At 48.5% G+C, this 18,607-nt stretch overlaps 2 protein-coding genes and 2 non-coding genes across 4 annotated transcripts in view; 2 read left to right on the top strand and 2 right to left on the bottom strand.

The window, feature by feature from the left end:
* Positions 1-5,082, bottom strand: part of PANK2 (pantothenate kinase 2) — a 28,352-nt gene extending 23,270 nt beyond the window's left edge. The window contains exon 1 of the mRNA XM_007454835.1: positions 4,461-5,082. Within this exon, the coding sequence (XP_007454897.1) occupies positions 4,461-4,725 (265 nt within the window). The 5' untranslated portion in view covers positions 4,726-5,082. The remainder of the gene's footprint in view (positions 1-4,460) is intronic.
* Positions 192-264, top strand: TRNAG-CCC (transfer RNA glycine (anticodon CCC)). Its single transcript has one exon. It is a non-coding gene; the product is annotated as a tRNA-Gly (tRNA).
* A 2,681-nt stretch (positions 5,083-7,763) lies between the features above and the next one.
* Positions 7,764-7,836, top strand: TRNAG-CCC (transfer RNA glycine (anticodon CCC)). The gene has a single exon. It is a non-coding gene; the product is annotated as a tRNA-Gly (tRNA).
* Positions 7,837-16,367: 8,531 nt separating this feature from the next.
* The window catches only part of MAVS (mitochondrial antiviral signaling protein), a 7,975-nt gene continuing 5,735 nt past the window's right edge, over positions 16,368-18,607 (bottom strand). The window contains exons 5-6 of the mRNA XM_007454834.1: positions 17,695-18,167; positions 16,368-16,817 (exon numbers count right to left, since the gene is read on the bottom strand). Of these exons, the coding sequence (XP_007454896.1) occupies positions 16,368-16,817; positions 17,695-18,167 (923 nt within the window). The remainder of the gene's footprint in view (positions 16,818-17,694; positions 18,168-18,607) is intronic.

Genomic DNA, 18,607 nt, shown 5'->3' with positions numbered 1-18,607 from the left:
AATAGGTCTCAACAACTGAAATGCTTTCCAATGAGAAATATATGGTTTATAAAAGTGTACTCAATTTTCCAACATTATGAATATCTTTACACCAGACCACATGTGGTTAAAATACTGCAAACTCAAATCCCTAGACTGGTCTAGGCAGCGATAGATCTTTGGCCTCATATTAAAAGACAGACCTCAGGACTTCCCTGGTGGTCCAGTGGTTAAGACTCTGAGCTCCCAATGCAGAGGGTCCGGGTTCAATTCCTGGTCAGGGAACTAGATCCCGCATGCCACAACTAAAAAGTCCGCATGCCGCAACTAAAAAGATCCTGCTCGCACGTGACACCAAAGATCCCACATGCTGCAACTAAGAAAGACCCAGTGCAGCCAAATAAATAAATAAATACTTTTTAAAAGATGGACCTCAATAAGTATTCCCAAAATAGTTTAACTCAGGGACCAGATACTTATAAAATACTACCTACTATAAAACCAGCAGACTCAATAATAAATTTTACATCCAAGAAATATAAACAGGGCTTCCCTGGTGGCGCAGTGGTTAAGGATCCGCCTGCCAATGCAGGGGACACATTTGAGCCCTGGTCCTGGAAGATCCCACATGCCGCGGAGCAACTAAGCCCATGCGCTATAACTACTGAGCCCGCGTGCTGCAACTACTGAAGCCTGCGCGCCTAATGCCCATGTTCCGCAACAAGAGAAGCCACCACAATGAGAACGCCACGCACCGCAACAAAAGAGTAGCCCCCACTCGCCGCAACTAGAGAAAGCCCGCGCACAGCAACAAAGACCAAACACAGCCATAAATAAATAAATAAAATTTATTTTTTAAGAAAAGAAATATAAACATACAAAACTTAATAGGCTACTAAAAACTGCAAGATAGCTTTCACTTTCAGAAAGCAAACTTTAAGTCATTATAAAGGGTTTTCATATCCTAGTCCACCTTGCTGACAAAAACTGAAAAAGAATATTAACTGAGAAAGAACAGTGCCTGAAGATAAAGATACCCCAAATTATGAACCTGAAAAGCGCTCCCAAGGTTATAAATTTAAGCCCAAGGAACCTCACTGCTCTTTTAAATAACCAGACAAAATAGCTATTCTGCTATATGACTGCCTGATAAGGTATTCTCAAACAACCTACAGGCTACTATCTTGGTCCTTATCTCTCCTTTTAACATGTGTTTAAGCAAAACATTTTTAATAACATACATCCCCCTTGCTAATGGTCTCCTCAGATATACAGAGGGCAGTGATGCCAACACTCAACAATCATACTATCTAAATGCACAATTCATACATGGGCCCCTAAAATAACATACTTAATTTTACAAGCTGCATAATAATATTATTTTTAGGTTATGCTTAATGCTTTATATTCATTATTCATCAAAGAGGAGCCATGTTTACTTTTATTTCATTTAGGTTTAAAGTTGATAAAACAATAGGTTAAAAAGCACCCTCTCCTATTCTGTCCCTCAAAAATGGGCTACAAAGCAATAGAAATCTAACTTTTTTCTTGAGCTCCCAGTGGGCGGCCCTTCCTAATTCCCTAACTGAAGATGAAACACTGCACCTGATAAAAGGCAACCTCCCAGCACCAGTTCCATTCTGGCAACACTGATGCTGCCCCAAATACCAAGGAAAAGCTAACTATTTTCTAGATTAGTATTATCAAGCTACAAACAAAAGCTTTATTTTCTAGACTAATGGAGGTTAAGGAAATTCCATGATTGGCATGATTCCAAAATCAGCATGTCCCCAAGCTTTCCCTGGAGTGCTAGAACATGCTTGGGAGTCACCTCAAAGATCCAGCTCATCCCCCGGCACTGCCATGAAGCACTGTGATCCCAGAGTTCCCACACCTCCTGCACATCTGGGGCCCTAGATTAAAATGTATGTTCTCTTGTTACATGTTACATGCATGTAATGTTCTCTTGTTACGTTTGCCAAAACTGTACATTTTACTGTATGTAATAATGCCTCAATAAAATTTTAAAAATTAAAACACGTTTTTAGACCCCTCTGCAGATCTGAGGAGTTTTTTTTTTTTAAGCTTCTGAGTGATTCCATGTGAGAACCACTACTCTGAACTACATCGCACGTACCTTCCAAGATGTGGAAAGTCAAGAAACACTGGGTCTGAAGTCAGACACCTAGAATCAAAACACAGCTCCATTACTAACTCACTATATGCCCTTGGAGAAAGAGAAAATTTCACTGAGGCTGTTGCCTAATTTGGAAGCTGGGGATAACAAATACCCACCTCAGAGGATAACTGCAAGACTTAAATGTTTATAAAGTATTTGGAACAGTGTCTAATATGAACACGTAAGCATCATCAATACCATCATTTTAAACCAATCTTTATTTGGTATTTCTCTCAGACCTATGAGACATACTCCAGCTAATCTAAAACTTTTGAAGAACTTCTTAGACACACATGCCTAGCCTCATCCCTAATGACTATGATGTGTTAAGTCTGAGGTGGGGACAGGTTTGGGAATCACACTGCTCTAGGGAACATGTGTGGCAGAACATGACTATAATCAAGGCCCACAATTCCTAAGATAAACTGAACAGCTCCTTCTAGTTTCCGATGACAACTAGTCTCCTACCTTAAGATAAGTAGTGTAATGATATCAGAATGAGGTTTTCTAACAAAAGAAAGGTGGCACCAACCCAACTCTCCTAATAAAAAATACAAAGATTAAATCTTTATTGAATTCTCTCAAAGTTAAGACCAAAGTATATTCTTTGGTCAATACACAATCAATACACTGCCTCTCCATATAACAGGTATACCCCTGGACAGTACAGAAAGAACAAATGGAAAGAAAACAATACCTTGTTTATTTCTTTAGTTCTCATTATCTAAGAGATGGCTTTTCATGACTTTTGTAAGGACTAATGAGTTTATTAAAGCTCTTAGAAGAGTACATGAAGAAAAATTTTTAAGAGTGCCTGACTGGTGGCAAACACTGAAATTACAATTCTTAGAATCTTCATGGCCAGTGGTCACAAAGAGCTGGCTACATGGCTGTGATTCTTTTTTGCTGAATCTCTGGAATTTACATCCATCTCTAATGAGGCAGTACAAAACCACGAAGGAACTAATGTTTTGCATCGCTTAAAAATCAGGTGCTTCTCAAAACAGGAACCAGGTTCTAAAAACGGTATAGGTTGAGAGCAGATCATCTCTTTTCCAATTCTCTTTCAAGAACATAGGAAAAGACAAAAGAATTAAGAACTCTCAAACTTTTCACAGCAAAATAGGGGTGCGTTTAATATTTAATCATCCAAATCATAAAAAAGTAAAGCAACTGGGTTGTTGGGCTGAGGTACAAGACTATCCAATAAAGACCTCACACCCGGGGGGGGGGGGGTTGTGATGAATTGGGCGATTGGGATTGACATGTATACACTGATGTGTATAAAACTGATGACTAATAAGGACCTGCTGTATAAAAAAATAAAGTAAAAAATAATAATTTTTAAAAAAAGACCTCACACTCACCCTGCCACTTTCTCACTCTCATAATCTACATTTAAAACAAGCTGATTTCCTGAAATAGGAATCTGGCAACGACAAGAAAAAATATATATAGCCACATGTAAAATGTTATCATATCGTAAAACTCATATTAGAGTATCAAGACAGTGGATACTTTCAAGAGTTGCAATGGCTGAAGGAGGACCCAAACTGAAGACCTGTAAAGAGAAGAAAATATCTGGACTAGATCACAATGCAGAAAATAAAACCTGAGAATAAAACCGATTCTCTGGGAAGAGCATGTGCAACCACCAAGGCGAGAAGTCGTTTTCCCTCAAAAGAGAAAGGCTTAATGCCCAGACTGCTACAGTACTGAATCGTGAGTATCAGCAAAGAGATGGAAAGAAAATAGAGGCGATATCTGGGTGAGACAAGACCCGAATTCTCATGGGAAGAAAAGCAGACAAAGCTTAGTATACACAATACGGAATCCAGTTTTAGGCTTGCAGCAACTCAACTATTTTCCTTGAGTCCAAAATCTCCAGGTAAAAAGGATGTAACGTCTTGCAGCTCTCTGGAAATCCACGGAAGACAGACACTGGGGATTCAAATGACTTGAAGGGGGAGGGGAGGTGGTGAAAATGGGTCAAAAGAAGCCTTCCCGAGGAAAAAAATAATGCGATTCTCGGCCGAAGAAAGCACAAGGAACTAAGAACCGGGAGGGAGAAAGGGTCCTGGGTACGGACGCTACACTCGGACAACCGAGAAGCAGAAGCGCGAGGCCGGACGGGGCCGAACACGCAGCCCCCGGCGTTGGAGTACCCGAGGCCTCCAGCCAGATGTCAGCCCAGCACCAACCTGGGACCACCGAGCGGGGGCACTGTCTCCGCGCGGGAAAAACGGCGACCGGGTCGGAAGGGGGCAGGGCGAAACGCGAAGGCGCCCCGCCGGGAACTTACGCGGCCGCTTCTTCCTGAGGCTTTCGACGCGCTGACGGGAGGCCGACGTAGCGCCGCTGTAAGAGCCGGGCCGGTCCCGCCTTACGCCCTCCGCCAAAACCGAGGGCCCGACAGCAGGAGCCGACGCGCTGTTCGCCCGGCGCCGCAGTGGCTCCCGCCGCCGCCCATCGGGGCCGCCGGGCGCCGGCTCCCGGACCGACGAGGCGGAGGTGGCGGCGACCCCCCAGTGGCGCTCCATGGGCGCGCCGAGCCGGCCCGCTCCCATCCGCAGCAGGCACCGCTGCCGACCGAGCCAGCCCCCCAACGCCAGTGCCCTCTTCGCCTCCTCCGCGGCAATCCAGCCAGAGCAGAAGAACACCCTCAGCAGGCCGCCTCTTCCGTTGCGCCAACGCGCAGCAAGCCAATCCAAACAAGCTGGAGGCGGCCCGAAGGCCTCGTATCTAATCGGCTGCCTGATTCGAGGCGGATCGACCGCGCCTCCGCCCAATGAAAGGCTTGGGGCGGGGCGGAGGACGGCAAGGGAGGGGATCCGGGCTGGGCAGAGGAGAAGGCGGTGTTGCTGAGCAGAGAGTGATGGCGGCGCCGCCCAGTGGACGCGTTGGTGGAGGGGTCTGCGCCCCCTTCCACCGGGGTGCACAGGTAGGCGCTCCAGGCCCTAGAACTCTCCCGGGAGCCGCCTCGCGCCCCCGAGCACCGCCCTGCTGCTGCGTCTCGTCGTCTCCCGGCTTTTCTCCAGCCCAGCGGTGTGCCGCAGCGTCTGGTCGCCCGTCGTTGGCAAACAGAAGGGCTTGAACCGCGGCTGAATTTAGCCTTTGTCCCTCGACCTGATTCCACTGCTGCCGTCAAGGCCACCAGTCCTCCGCGCTCTGTTTGACCGCCACCCCCTTCCCCAGCACTGCCACTGGCGTGTTTGAGCTAAGGCCCCTTCATTCCTCTTGCGTTAGAGACATGTTCCCAGTACGAGAACTAATGAAAGGACTGGGGTTGGTCTCCATGGCAACTGGAAGAAAGAGGTGGGTTATAAATCCTTTGCCACCCTCCTGTAGTGAAGGAGGGGGGGTGTGGGAGCCAGGAAGTAGGGTTGGCTCTTGGAAGGAGAGTCTGGACCCCCTTTCTGTGTGGTGCAGTGGAGGACAGAAGGATTTGGTGGCCGCCTCAGGGCCTGGGTTGTTGGGGATTTTGTCTGATTGTTTTTTTGTTTTTTAAATCATTGTTTTTTGTTTTTTAAATCATTTTATCACCTTCTTTTGGGGGGTGAGAACATGGTCACCTCCAGCCCTGAGATACTGACCAAAGGTCCATCCAAGCGTCTCTTCTCCCATAGGTTGCCCATGCCTGGAATGACCCATGGCTCTGTACCCCCAAGGCACTCCCTCATTCTGTCAAGTTGAACGGGACTGTGGGTTTATCTTGCTAGCAAATTATTTCATAAGTGCCTCCCCTGAGAGACTGTAATGCCCCTTATGTTCTTCATCTTTCCTGTAATGACTGCTAGTAGCAGGCTGAACAAGAAATATGAGCTTCTCTCTTGCGTATTGAATAGAATTGCCATGCTCACTCAAAACTAGCTCCCTGGGACTTCCCTGGTGACACAGTGGTTAGGAATCCACCTGCCAATGCAGGGCATACAGGTCCGATGCCTGGTCCGGGAAGATGCCACATGTCGCAGAGCAGCTCAGCCTGTGCACCACAACTACTGAGCCTGCGCTCTAGAGCCTGTGAGCCACAACTAGTGAAGCCCACACACCTAGAGCCCGTGCTCCGCAACAAGAGAAGCCACCGCACTGAGAAGCCCGCACACTGCAACGAAGAGTAGCCCCCTCTCAGTGCAACTAGAGAAAGCCCGTGCGCAGGAACAGTAGGATTAACTCTGGAAACCCTATTTCCTAACTCTGGAAATTCCATCTCCTGCAGGAAGCCACCCCAGAGGGATCCTACAAAAACCAAGAAAACGTATAGCTACTCTTCTAAATCTCAGTGCCCAGCATTGCCTACATTTCTGCCTCCCCCAACAAAAAAACAAAACGGTTCTCCTTGACCTGAGGAAACTTCCATCCGGGTCTGTGAGCTGCAATAGATCATCCTGAAGAATCAAGAATCATCATCACCTGAGACTGCCAAGACGAATCCCAACATCAAAACAACACTTGAGGGCTTCCCTGGTGGCGCAGTGGTTGAGAGTCCGCCTGCCGATTCAGGGGACACGGGTTCATGCCCCGGCCCGCGAAGATCCCACATGCCGTGGAGCAGCTAGGCCCATGAGCCATGGCCCCGGAGCCTGTGCCCCGCAGTGGCCTGCGCCCCACAATGGGAGAGGCCACAAAAATGAAAGGCCCCGGTTCCCAAAAAAAAAAAAAAAAAAAAAAAACAACGCCTGAAGCGTGTGTAGCTTTTCTTTCTTTACTGTGTATAGTGTCTTTTATCTTTTTTAAATTTATTTATTTATTTATTTATTTTTGGCTCCATTGGGTCTTCATTGCTGCACGCGGGCTTTCTCTAGTTGCGGCAAGCGGGGTCTACTCTTCGTCACAGTGCGCAGGCTTCTCAGTGCAGTGGCTTCTCTTGTTGCAGAGCACAGGCTCTAGGTGCGCGGGCTTCAGGAGTTGTGGCTCGCGGGCTCTAGAGCGCAGGCTCAGTAGTTGTGGCACACGGGCTTAGTTGCTCCATGGCATATGGGATCTTTCCAGAGCAGGGCTCGAACCCATGTCCCCTGCATTGGCAGGTGTATTCTTAACAATTGCACCACCAGGGAAGCCCAGAAAATAAATTTTTTAAGAGAAAAATGTATCATGGATTTATACTACTTTCCATTCATTTTTAAGGTTACAGAGTTTTTACTTAGCTTCTTTTATCTTAACCTGAAAATCTAAGGACTTCACAACATTCACTACTTATTTGCTTTATCATTAAATATATAGATAATAGTTTCAGAATAAAAATATCAGTATTACCAATGATGTGATTATTAAACACTGTTTAAGATTTTTCTGCAGTTCTTTTTGTCCTTAGGATATGTTGCACTAGGGATGAAAAATCAAATTGTGCTTTAAAGTCATTTGAAGTAATTTCTTTCTGTGTAGTTCAGCCAACAACTCAATATAGAATTGAGTCCATTTTTTTTCCATATTGATTCAATTTTTAGAGATTTACATTTTTTCTTGCTTTTTCTAATGAAAGAAGCTACCATGTTGTGTGCTGCCCTATGAAGCAACCCATGTGGCAAGGGACTGAAGGCAGCCTCTGGCCAACAGCCAACAAGGAAGTGCAGCCCGCAGAGCAACAATTCAATGAGGAACTGAGACTTCCCTGGTTGTGCAGTGGTTAAGACTCTGCACTCCCAATGCAGGGGGCCCAGGTTCAATCCCTGGTCAGGGAACTAGATCCCACATGCCACAACGAAGATCCTGCACGCGGCAATGAAGGTCCCACGTGCCGCAACTAAGACCTGGCAAAGCCAAATAAATTTAAAAAAAAAAAAAGTGAGGAACTAAATCCTGCAAGAACCATGTGAGTGAGATTGGAAGTGAATCCTCCCCAAACTGCAGCCCTGGCCAACACCTTGACTGCAGCCTTGTGAGAGACCCTGAGCCAGAGGATGCAGCAAACCTGCACCTGAAATCTTAACCCACAGAAACTGAGATACTAAATGTGTTGTTTTAAGCTATTAAGTTTTGGAATAATTTCTTATGCAGCATTAGTTAATGGATCACCTCTATAGGGGCTGTGTTATATATACTCTTAACTCTTGGATGACTGCAGGGAAAGTAGAATGCTGACTAATCAGTTAATGATGAGGTCAACTGATGAGATCAGTTGACCAATGGTCTTGAGTAGAATTGTGTGGGGCTCTGGCTTTGCCCTGTTCTCCATTTCATTAGTGATTTGGTGGCTCATCCTGCACATGGTGGGGAAAAATCCAGAGCCAGAGGGTCCTCAACCAACTGAAACAATGACCAAGTGGTTTGGATTGTAGCATGAACTAAATTCAATTCAACAAAGACCCATTAAGCTTGGCAACAATAGTTTGTGGAGCAATACAGGGGGCTGTAGAGAAGGCCCTGCACCCCACTGCTATGAAATGGACCTCAGAGAGCATCCCCAGCCCCAGGCCAAGGATGGGATTAAGTCAGGGCTATCAAATGGCACAGAAGTACATAGAGGCAAGGAATGATGTCTATCAACCCCCCTAAAACGGAAACAGGATTGCAAGGGATTAAAGGACATTATCAATTGTTGCTCTTTGTCTTTAGTCAAAAAAGTCTCCTTAAAAATGCAGTGACTAGGGCTTCCCTGGTGGCGCAGTGGTTGAGAGTCCGCCTGCCAAGGCAGGGGACATGGGTTCGTGCCCCGGTCCGGGAAGATCCCACATGCCGCGGAGCAGCTAGGCCCGTGAGCCTTGACTGCTGGGCATGCGCATCCGGAGCCTGTGCTCCGCCACGGGAGAGGCCACAACAGTGAGAGGCCCGCGTACCACAAAAAGAAAAAATTTTAATACAGTGACTCAATGAGTCAGCACCTGCTTTTAACAAGATCCCCAAGAGGATTTGTATCTCTACTGAAGTTTGAGACACTCTGGACTATATAACTGTATAGTTTGAAATTTTTTTTAATTTCACTTTTTTATTGAAATATACTTGATTTACAATGTTGTGTTAATTTCTGCTGTACAGCAAAGTGACTCAGTTATACATACATTCTTTTTTATATTCTTTTCCATTATGGTTTATCCCAGGATATTGAATATAGTTCCCTGTGCTATACAGTAGGACCTTGTTGTTTATCCATTCTATATGTAATAGTTTGCATCTACTAACCCCAAACTCCCAGTCCACCCCTCTGCCACCTGCCCTCCCCCTTGGCAACCACAAGTCTATTCTCTTGAGTCTGTTTCATATATAGGTTCGTTTGTGCCCTATTTTAGATTCACCATATAAGTGATATCATATGGTATTTGTTCTTCTCCTTCTGATTTACTTCACTTAGTATGATAATCTCTAGTTGTGGTATTTTATTTATTCTTTTTTAAATTTTTTTTTTTTTGGCCTCGCTGTGCAGCTTTTGGGATCTCAGTTCCCTAACCAGGGACTGAACCCAGGCCATGGCAGTGAAAGCCTGGGATCCTAACCACTTGACCACCAGGGAACGCCTGGTGGAATTTTAACTTTTTACAGCAAGCAGATATTTGTATATTACCTGTGTAATTAAAAGATGTTTTAAAGAGACTAGATTATAAGGAAGGTGAAAATTCTGAGGGGAGACTGACCCCCTGGACTGGGACTCCTGGAAGGAAGGAGTCCACTGAGCCAGGCCAGAAGGTGACAGCCAGCCACATGTGGAGAACTGAGGAGCTTGTCTCAGGAGTAGAGACTCCTGAAAGTGAAGGTGGGAGGAAAAAGGGGGAGGGGTCCTGAACAAGCCCCCCAGATTGAAAGTTCTATTTACATTCACTGCAGGAGCCTCACTTCAAGCAGATATCTGGCCAGGGTAGATCCTCAGAACTGTGGACTGAATAAAAGAAATGTTAAAGGATCTTAAGTTCTAGAAGTAATAATAGCAGAATTACTGGAAACGTGAGTCCATGGGCTCACAATTCTAAGGACATCGTCCTGATAGCAAGTAGTGAAAAAAGCAGTTCTTTCAGCAGCTACCACAGTTTCTCTCTTTCCCAATTCCTTTGGACAGTCCTCCTGCAAGAAGCTGATTTCCAACTGCATGTGATAATGAAAGGATTTTTCTTTCTTCTTATGTTAAATACAAGCAAACTGATCAAATAGGAGACAGCATCTGACTGCTAGGAAATCAGCGATTCAGACAGTATGGCAGTGGCACTTGGGGATGGGGAAGGACAGAGGAGGGGAGGAAGCTGGTACAGCCAGTCCATGCGAAGGACACTCAAGGGCTGATGGGACTGAGCTCTGGAGGAAAAAGGATTTGACATCACCTGGTCCAGCCTCATGGTTTGTGGGTCCAGGAAGGAAAGGGACACCAGGAGCTGGCTGTGGACCCAGGACTAGAACCCATGGCTACTTCCCTTCTTCATCTTTCTCACCGTTCCCATTTTCTCTCCCCATCTCCACCTTTCTGGCTGCTGCCCACCCCGTCTCCCCAGGTCCCTTCTGTCTTTGAAGTACCCTTTTCAGCATGTATATTTTACTTCAATAAAAAGCTGTGGGGTTGAGGGGGTATTTTTCTTTTATTGCTGTTTTTATAGAAACAGCATTGAGTAAGTAGAAGGAAGATATTCAGTGTAAGTTGTTTGTGTGGGTTTTTTAATTATTTTTGGCTGTGTTGAGTCTCCATTGCTGCACGCAGCCTTTAGTTGGGGCGAGTGGGGACTACTCTTTGTTGCAGTGCGTGGGCTTCTCATTGCGGTGGCTTCTCTTGTTGCGGAGCACAGGCTCGGCGCACGGGCTTCAGTAGCTGTGGCGTGTGGGCCTCCATAGTTGTGGCTTGTGGGCTCTAGAGCGCAGGCTCAGTAGTTGTGGCACATGGGCTTAGTTGCTCCCTGGCATGTGGGATCTTCCCGGACTAGGGCTCGAACCCATGTCCCCTGCATTGGCAGGTGGATTCTTAACCACTGCACCACCAGGGAAGCCCCCAGTGTAAGATTTTAAAATGCAGGCAGGAAGGTGAGAATTTACTCTGAAGAATTTGAGGTAAGCCATGAGAATTTAGGAAGGCTAATAAGTGAGAGGGATCTATTCAAAACAGCTTCCAAAAGGAGCTGGGCTTTAAGCCAGGCCTTAAAAAAACTTTAGTGGGTGCAGTAGCTAAGCCATGGCTTGCAGCAGAGCCCTCTAGCCATTGGCCTTATCCTTACAGGCAGCACCACTGACCCCAGGGAGGGATAGGGAGCTGGATGAAGCATGTATGTGCCCACTCCCATCCCATTCCGGCAGTGGAGACCCCTCTCAGAGCCCATATCCTTCCCTCTGAGAGACTGAATATACAAAAGGATAGTGGCCAGACCATATATGGCAATAGAACTCTGCAGTAACCAGCCTGGAAAGCCAAACCACAGCCTCTGCAGCAGTCATCCAGAATGATCAGGTCTTGGCTAATGTGTGCCAGCTTCTTCCTAATCCCCAACCACCTCTTCCCTCTCTTCCATCTCGGGACCAACCAGAGAAAGTCAAATATGTTCCCCAACCAATTCCATAAGGTGCCCCTCTTCTAGTTAGCCAGTCTCCAGTGTCCCAGGCAAACAACTTCCAATCACAGCACATCTGAAGCCTTCCCTTTCTTTTATTCACCACAGTGTTTTCCCAGTCCCTGCCTGCCTTTGATACCCTCCTGGCCAAATGCAAGTGACAGTGGCTGCTCTTACAAGCTCAGAATGAACAGCCTATGTTTGTTCTCATTTGGGTGACCTTGGTTTATCTCCATATCTCTAAAGCGATTCTGTACACAAACTGAACGTACTCATGAAACCAACACCCAAATCAAAGGTAACCATGCCAACTTTCAATGCCATAGATCAATTTTGCTTATTTCTGTACTTTTTGTATGAATAGAATCACCCAATCAACACTTTTGTGTGTGTACTGACTTTTTTTTTTTTTTTTTGCGGTACGCGGGCCTCTGACTGTTGTGGCCTCTCCCGTTGCGGAGCACAGGCTCCGGACGCGCAGGCTCAGTGGCCATGGGTCACGGGCCCAGCCGCTCTGCGGCATGTGGGATCTTCCCGGACCGGGGCACAAAGCCGTGTCCCCTGCATCAGCAGGCGGACTGTCAACCACTGCGCCACCAGGGAAGCCCTGTACTGACTTCTTTTTCTCAACATCATGTCTGTGCAATATATCCACATTGAGTGTAGCAATATTTTCATTCGTATTCATTGTTGTGCACTAGTATTCTACTGTAATAGTACATGACTGATCAAAACAACACTTTTCTCTCCTCCCTCCCACCCCTGCCCTTGCTTTTAGACACTCCTTTAGACCACTCACAATTATACTGGAGACAGTGAGTGATAGAAGGGGGCACTTAAGGTGGGCTTTTTGTGTTATTATTGTGTCTCTCCAAGGCCTGTCCCCATACTCTGCACTCAGTAGGAGCAAAATAAGTATCTGTTGTATAAATACGTGAAAAAAAATGACATGAAAGCCTATATGTCTCCACCATACTTTGTCATTCCCGACCACTGGAGGGTATGCAGGTGTCTTACTCATTTTAGGCCTTAGACCTGGCACAGGGGAATCCTTTAACAAACAATATCTGCTAAACCAAACTGACCTCCAGCTGCCTCACCTCATTCAGCCTCAGGCCACTGAGCCTGGGCACATACAAGATGATTATATTCATATTGTCACAGCATCCCTGAGACTATATTAATTGTATATTGCACATCATTACACTATTATAGCAGGTGGCAGATCTTGGCACACCAGGCAGAGATGTGATGGTGTGAAATCTCACTTTAAATGGGGTCCCAGGCTCCAGACACCTGATCAGCTGTGGGTCATGGGCATGGAGAACATCCAACTCTGAGGCCCACAGGCCAGAGTCTTCCCTTGCATTGTCCCCTCTGGTCCTTTGTCCCTCCCAGTCTTGCAGATCAGCTGTAAATTGGGTCATACTTGTATCCGTTTCATAGGGTCATTGTGAGGATTAAACAAGTTAATACATGTAAGGCATCTAGCCCAGCACCTGGTATGCAACAAGGTATGGGGTAAGTGGTAGCACTTTTTATTATTGCTGTTATTAACAGCAGCAGCAGCAGGGATGAGGAATGCTGAGTGACCATGCCCTGCACCAAGTGTGAACTTCATGGCCCTGGGCTACGCAGAAAAGAGCAGAAAGGGGAGCATGTGATTTTTATCCATAAAGAGTTATCACTTCCAGCACAGACTAGCCCAGGGACCCTGAACAGTACTCTCCCTGAAGGTGGGGGTGGAGGTGTTCCTTGGCCATCAGCTTCACAATAGTGCATTGGTAGAAAGCAAGGGACCTCAAGGCTTGAATGACTCCATTTCTAGGAGACTCCTATAAGAGCAGGACACATGCTGTGAAGTTTGAATCTGGCCAAGAATGGGAATTTCTGCCTGCTGGAAGGGCTTTGTCAGAGCCTAAAGGAGACCCCTCGTGCAATGGGGCAAACTGCCCATCAATCATCACCTCTCTGGGACAGAAGCAGTAGCCAGATACTTCCAAGGAGCTTGTCAGTGAAGGAACCTCCTCTGGTTCTCTCCTCCCAAGACAGGGAACCAGTGCTACTCACGCTTTGAACTGGTTCAAGAGGGATGTCACCCACTGAGGCCAAGAAACCAAGAGGGGAATGCCTTGGAAGAAAAAAGAGGGCCTTTGCCACAGAATCCTCCTGTCCCAAGTCTTCCCCTTGACTTTCTGAACTCTTCACTTTCTGACTTACAAAAAGAACCTGTACAGAAAAGGGGGAATCAGGCAGGGATGAACAAGACTATCCATGATTCCATAACTATTGAAGGTGTGTAATGGGCACGTGGAGGGGAGAGGTAATTATTCTAGTTTCTGTACGTGAGCACATCCAACCAAGGGAAGCAAGGTGAGAGTGTGGTATTAGTCTGGCTTCAGTGGGTCATCAAGCAGAATCGGCAGGTGTTTCCCAGGGGAAGAGAAGCAGTGGTAGCTCTTGGGCTTTGAAGAAAATGTTTCAACAGGAGAGAGAAAAGATGGAGAGGGATTTATGTGCAGGTACCTTGGCTACTGCTGAGTCTGCCCTTAAGCGCTTAGGATGTCACTGGGCCTTCTGGCCCCACCCCAGCCTTTACCCCGAGGTGAAGGGTGCTTCCCCATCTCTTATCAACTACCCCAAGCCTTCTCCTGGCCACAGGCTAATTCCCAATCCTGCTTGAAGTTGGCATTTTATTGACAACAGCCAAAATAGGAATGCTGTTCAATGCAGGCCAAGTCAGGGCTTCTGAGCAGCATAATTTGAAAAGTGCCAGGATGGTCCCTAAATGTTTCCTACACACCTTACCCAAAGGTATCTCCCACATGGCTGGTCACTGTGCTTGAAATTCTACCATTTAAGTAGCATTCTTTGGGTCTACAAGCTGCTTTCTTGAGACACTTTTTTCCAAAGCTACCTTGGGAGGGTAACACATTAAAACCAGTACCTATTCATGAACTGTTCACTGACCTGGGTACCTGGGAGGGAGGAAGCAGCACAGAGGGTTAAGAGCAAGGGTGATGGGGCGTGGTTGCAGACAGCTTGGGTAGGGACCACTCCTGGCTTCAGGGTACAGGTGGTTGCATTTGGAGAGAGGGTTGAAGAGAAGCTCAGAGGTATAAGTAGAGGTCATTAGGTCGCTGAAGTCCCCGAGGGCAGCGTAGAGAAAGGCTGTAGCAGCCAGAGCAGGGTGCAGTACCCTGCAGACTGACAGTCTGGGGGTGGGCCACAGTGAGCCCTACCCCTTACGTCTCCACAGGGTTCTAGTTCCTATCCCTTGCAGAGCTCAGAAATGAAGGTAGCTCCTGAGGCTCCTGTGCCTGGCCCTTGTCCAGCAATGGCTGCTGGGAAAGAACCCACAAGGATATCCCTCAATCCATCTGTCTGCTGGGCGGCACCCTAGCCCCCACCCTGCACAGTTGCCCCAGTGGACATGCCTCCCTCCTCACTCCCCAACAATTCCGCAGTGCATGGACTAAAGTAAGGGACAAATATAAAAGAGGCATAGGCAGTAGGGTTTGGGTCTGCTTCTAAAGGCACGGCCAAGTGCTCCAGTCCCTCCACATTTGAATAGAGATAATGTATCCACCCCTAGTAAATGAAATGTCAGGAACCATTCTAAGATTTATATAGATAAACTCATTTAATCCTCACAACACTAGGACATGTATATGTATACATAAAATTTTACTATTCATCCCCATTTTACAGATGAGAAAACAGGCACAGAGAGGTTAACAGCTTGCCCAAGAGCACAGAATTAGTAAGATGGGATGCAGGCTTAGGCCATCCTACACTGCTGCAGCAGTGCACGCTTCCCCACTGGGCACTCTGCCTCTCATGCCCTCATCTCTACCAGGCTGGGCAGGGAAAGGTGAGAGAAGCATTTAGTGGCCACCTGCTCTGGACCAGGCACTTGACAAAGACGTGTATGCTTCAATCTCAGGAGAACCCAGTGAAGGATGAGCCATGATCCTCAGGGTTCACATGAGTAAGCAAGACCAGAGAAGGCTGATTATTTGCCAAGGCCACACAGCCCAAGAAGGGGTGGAGCTGAAATCCAAACCGTGGCCTGAGCTCTGCCCTGCACATGCTCCCTCTCCAACCCCCATACGGAGCTGAAGAGAACAGAGACCAGGATGAGAAGGCTGGAGAGAGGCACTTAGGTGGTCCTCAGGCCTAGAACCTGATCAGGCTTCCCAGGGGTCCATGGGAATCTCCAGACCTCCTCCCCAACCTTGTGTGGCAGGGGAGGGGAACCAGAGAGGCAGGGGACTAAGTCCTTGAAAATGGGCCACCCCGCTGCTCCTGGGGCAACAGCCTGAGGCTGGGCCACTGGGGGCTGGAGTGATGTTCTGTGGGGTCTCCTACCCGCCCCATTGGCTGCCAGGGACCAGGGCAGGATGGGGGATGTTTCCGACCCCCTGCGGTCTCCAGTAGCACCTCCTGATCCTTGCACTTGGGTAAAGAGGGATAAGGCCTAGACGGGGGCACCTCCTCCAGAGGATAAGGGCAACAACCAGATGGCCAGGTGGGCGAGGTCTGGAGCACTCAGGGCAGCCCAGGGCCCAGAAAGCCAAGGATGGTGGGGGAGCTGCCAAGGTCACGAGCTGGGACGGAAATGCTGCCTCGCCTCTGATCCAGCCTCTGCCAACCCAGAGATAGGGTCAAGGATGGTGGGACAGCTCAACTCAGTGGCTCAGGCAGATGTACCATGGGAAAGGGAGCAGATGTGTGACAGGGAGGGCCCAGGAGTTTCACTGGAGTAGGCGCCGCCGGTACAGTGTGGCCAGGAGCGCAGCTAGGAGCACCCCAGCCACGGCCACCCCAAGCCACGGAGCCCAGGGCAAGTTCCTGACCACCAGCAACTCCTCCAACTCTTCCTCCTCCCGGAATTCTGGGGCAGTGTGTGTCCCAGGGCTGTCCCCCAGGATGGGGGTACTGGGGCCCCCGTGGATCCTAATGGTGTCTTCAGACTCGTACTCGTTTTCCTCCGGAGCATTGTCAGGCCCCATGCCCAGGGAGTTACTGTGGCTGATGGCGAGGTCTGCGGAGCAGCCCGAGAACGGTTGGCTGTCCATCCTGGATACCAGCCTGCCAGGCTTGCTCAGCTCCAGCTCTGAGCCCCAGCAGTCAGAGCTGCTATCTGGCCATGGCGAGGTGCCTCCAGTGGCAGTACCTGCGGGTGCTGGAGATGCTGGAGTCTCCTGGGAAAGAAAGGAGGGACCGGAGGGACTGAGGATGGTGGGGGGCAAGCCAGGTTGGGTGGCCCCATTCCCAAAACAGGCCAACCCCTCAGTTCCCAGCCCATAGTGCTGTGAGGCAACCCTCTCTTGGGGACTCAACCCACTGATGGTGCAGGAGGACAGTGGGGGAGGAGGGGACTAAGGCCCTGCAGGAGCATCAGTGGTGAACTCCTCCAGGGCTGAAAGCTCTACTCACTGGCCTGCCTGTGAGCTCACTCCCACCCAGGGAGCACTTGGTCATGTGTGGCCCCATCTACTTTGACATTATGCCTGGGCTTGATGGCCATGAAGCAGCCACAGGGTCAGAGGCTGGGCCATGCACCCAAGGGGCCCCATGGACTTGGTTCTTCCAGACAGACAGCAGTAGTAGGGTTAGACGTGCAGGCTCCGAGCAGGCAACTGTGGAGGTCGCTAGGGTCAGAGATGGATGGGCTGGGACTGTAAAACCCTGGTCATGGTGGGGCAGGCCAGATGCCCCAGTGGTGAAGAGAAAGGCATCGAGGCAAACAGGCTACCCTGCTCTACCCCTCAATGTTTCCTCACCTGCAAAATAGTATTGATGAGCTTAAAAGGGAGCTGTGAGCTCTAAATGGGTTAATGCATGTGACCAGTGGAGGTGGCCCAGCAAGCCTGACCCTCCTGAAGCATTCACACTTAAGAGTTCTAATGATTATTATTACTCTAAAGGGCATGGTGTTAGGTCTGGATGAGGCTAGGTCTCAGCTCTCCCTATGCCCTCAGAAGAAGCCCTAGACCAGCCTAGGCTGGAGACAGAATGGAGACTGGAAAGGGTACAAGGAAGAGGCCTGGATCACTGCTAGGAGGGGCGAGGACTCACCTCCACGAGTCTGTTGCTGTTCCTGATGGTGGGCCCTGTGTTGGCAGGCAGCTTTCTGGGCACCGTGCACATATGTTTCCTGTGGTCAGGCACCAAGCCAGTAGGCACTTTGGGTGGCACCATGCCAGAATGCACTGAGTTGATGGGCAATTTGGATGGTGCTAGACTGGTGAGCACATTAGTGGGCATTGCACCAGGGGGCTTCAAGCTGGTGGACAACTTGGATGGCACTGTGCTGCCAAATGCTGAGTTAGTGGGCACCCCTGCCCCGCTGGAGCAGATGGTACCTTCAGCCTGGTCACCAGCACCTCCTGCAGAGGCCAAGCCAGTGGAGGAGGAGGAGGTGCCAATAGATGGAGCTGACACTGGGGGTCCAGGAAAGCAGCTTGCCCTGGGGGTAGAATGGACCAAGGGCTGGAAGGAGACAGTCGGAGACACAGACCCATAGGATGATGTGAAACTGGAGACCACGCCTGTAGGTGGCAAAACAAAATAAGAAACAAAACCCACAGGAGTGTTATCCTAAAATCACAGTGGCCTTGGGATCAGAGGGCTGGAGAAGGGTCTCTCTGCCCCAGCTCACACCACCCTTATTGCATCCAAGCCTCCCAACCTCCTACCCATGGAGGACTCTCCACAGTCTCTTTGTTTCCCAGGGCTGATGGCCCAATGGTTGCAGATAAATCCTTTGTCCTGTCCCTCCTCAGTCCTTGACGTGTTCTCTCACAAGAGCAAAATGATCCCTCCTTTTAACAGGGTCTAGGAGCTTGAAAATCATTATTAATTTTCCTCTCTGCTTTTTCTTCTCCTGCCTAGGACACCCCCCTTTCCTCTTGTGTCTGCCTCTTCCATCCTCTCCTTAGACAAGTGGAATCCTGGATGTTTCTTCCACTGCCATCTTTCCTCTCAGCAC

Source organism: Lipotes vexillifer, unplaced genomic scaffold (genome assembly GCF_000442215.2).
Source record: "Lipotes vexillifer unplaced genomic scaffold, Lipotes_vexillifer_v1.1 scaffold1370, whole genome shotgun sequence".
Lineage (NCBI taxonomy): Eukaryota > Metazoa > Chordata > Mammalia > Artiodactyla > Lipotidae > Lipotes > Lipotes vexillifer.
Note: the sequence above shows the minus strand (reverse complement) of the source record. Positions and strands in the feature narration are given on the sequence as shown.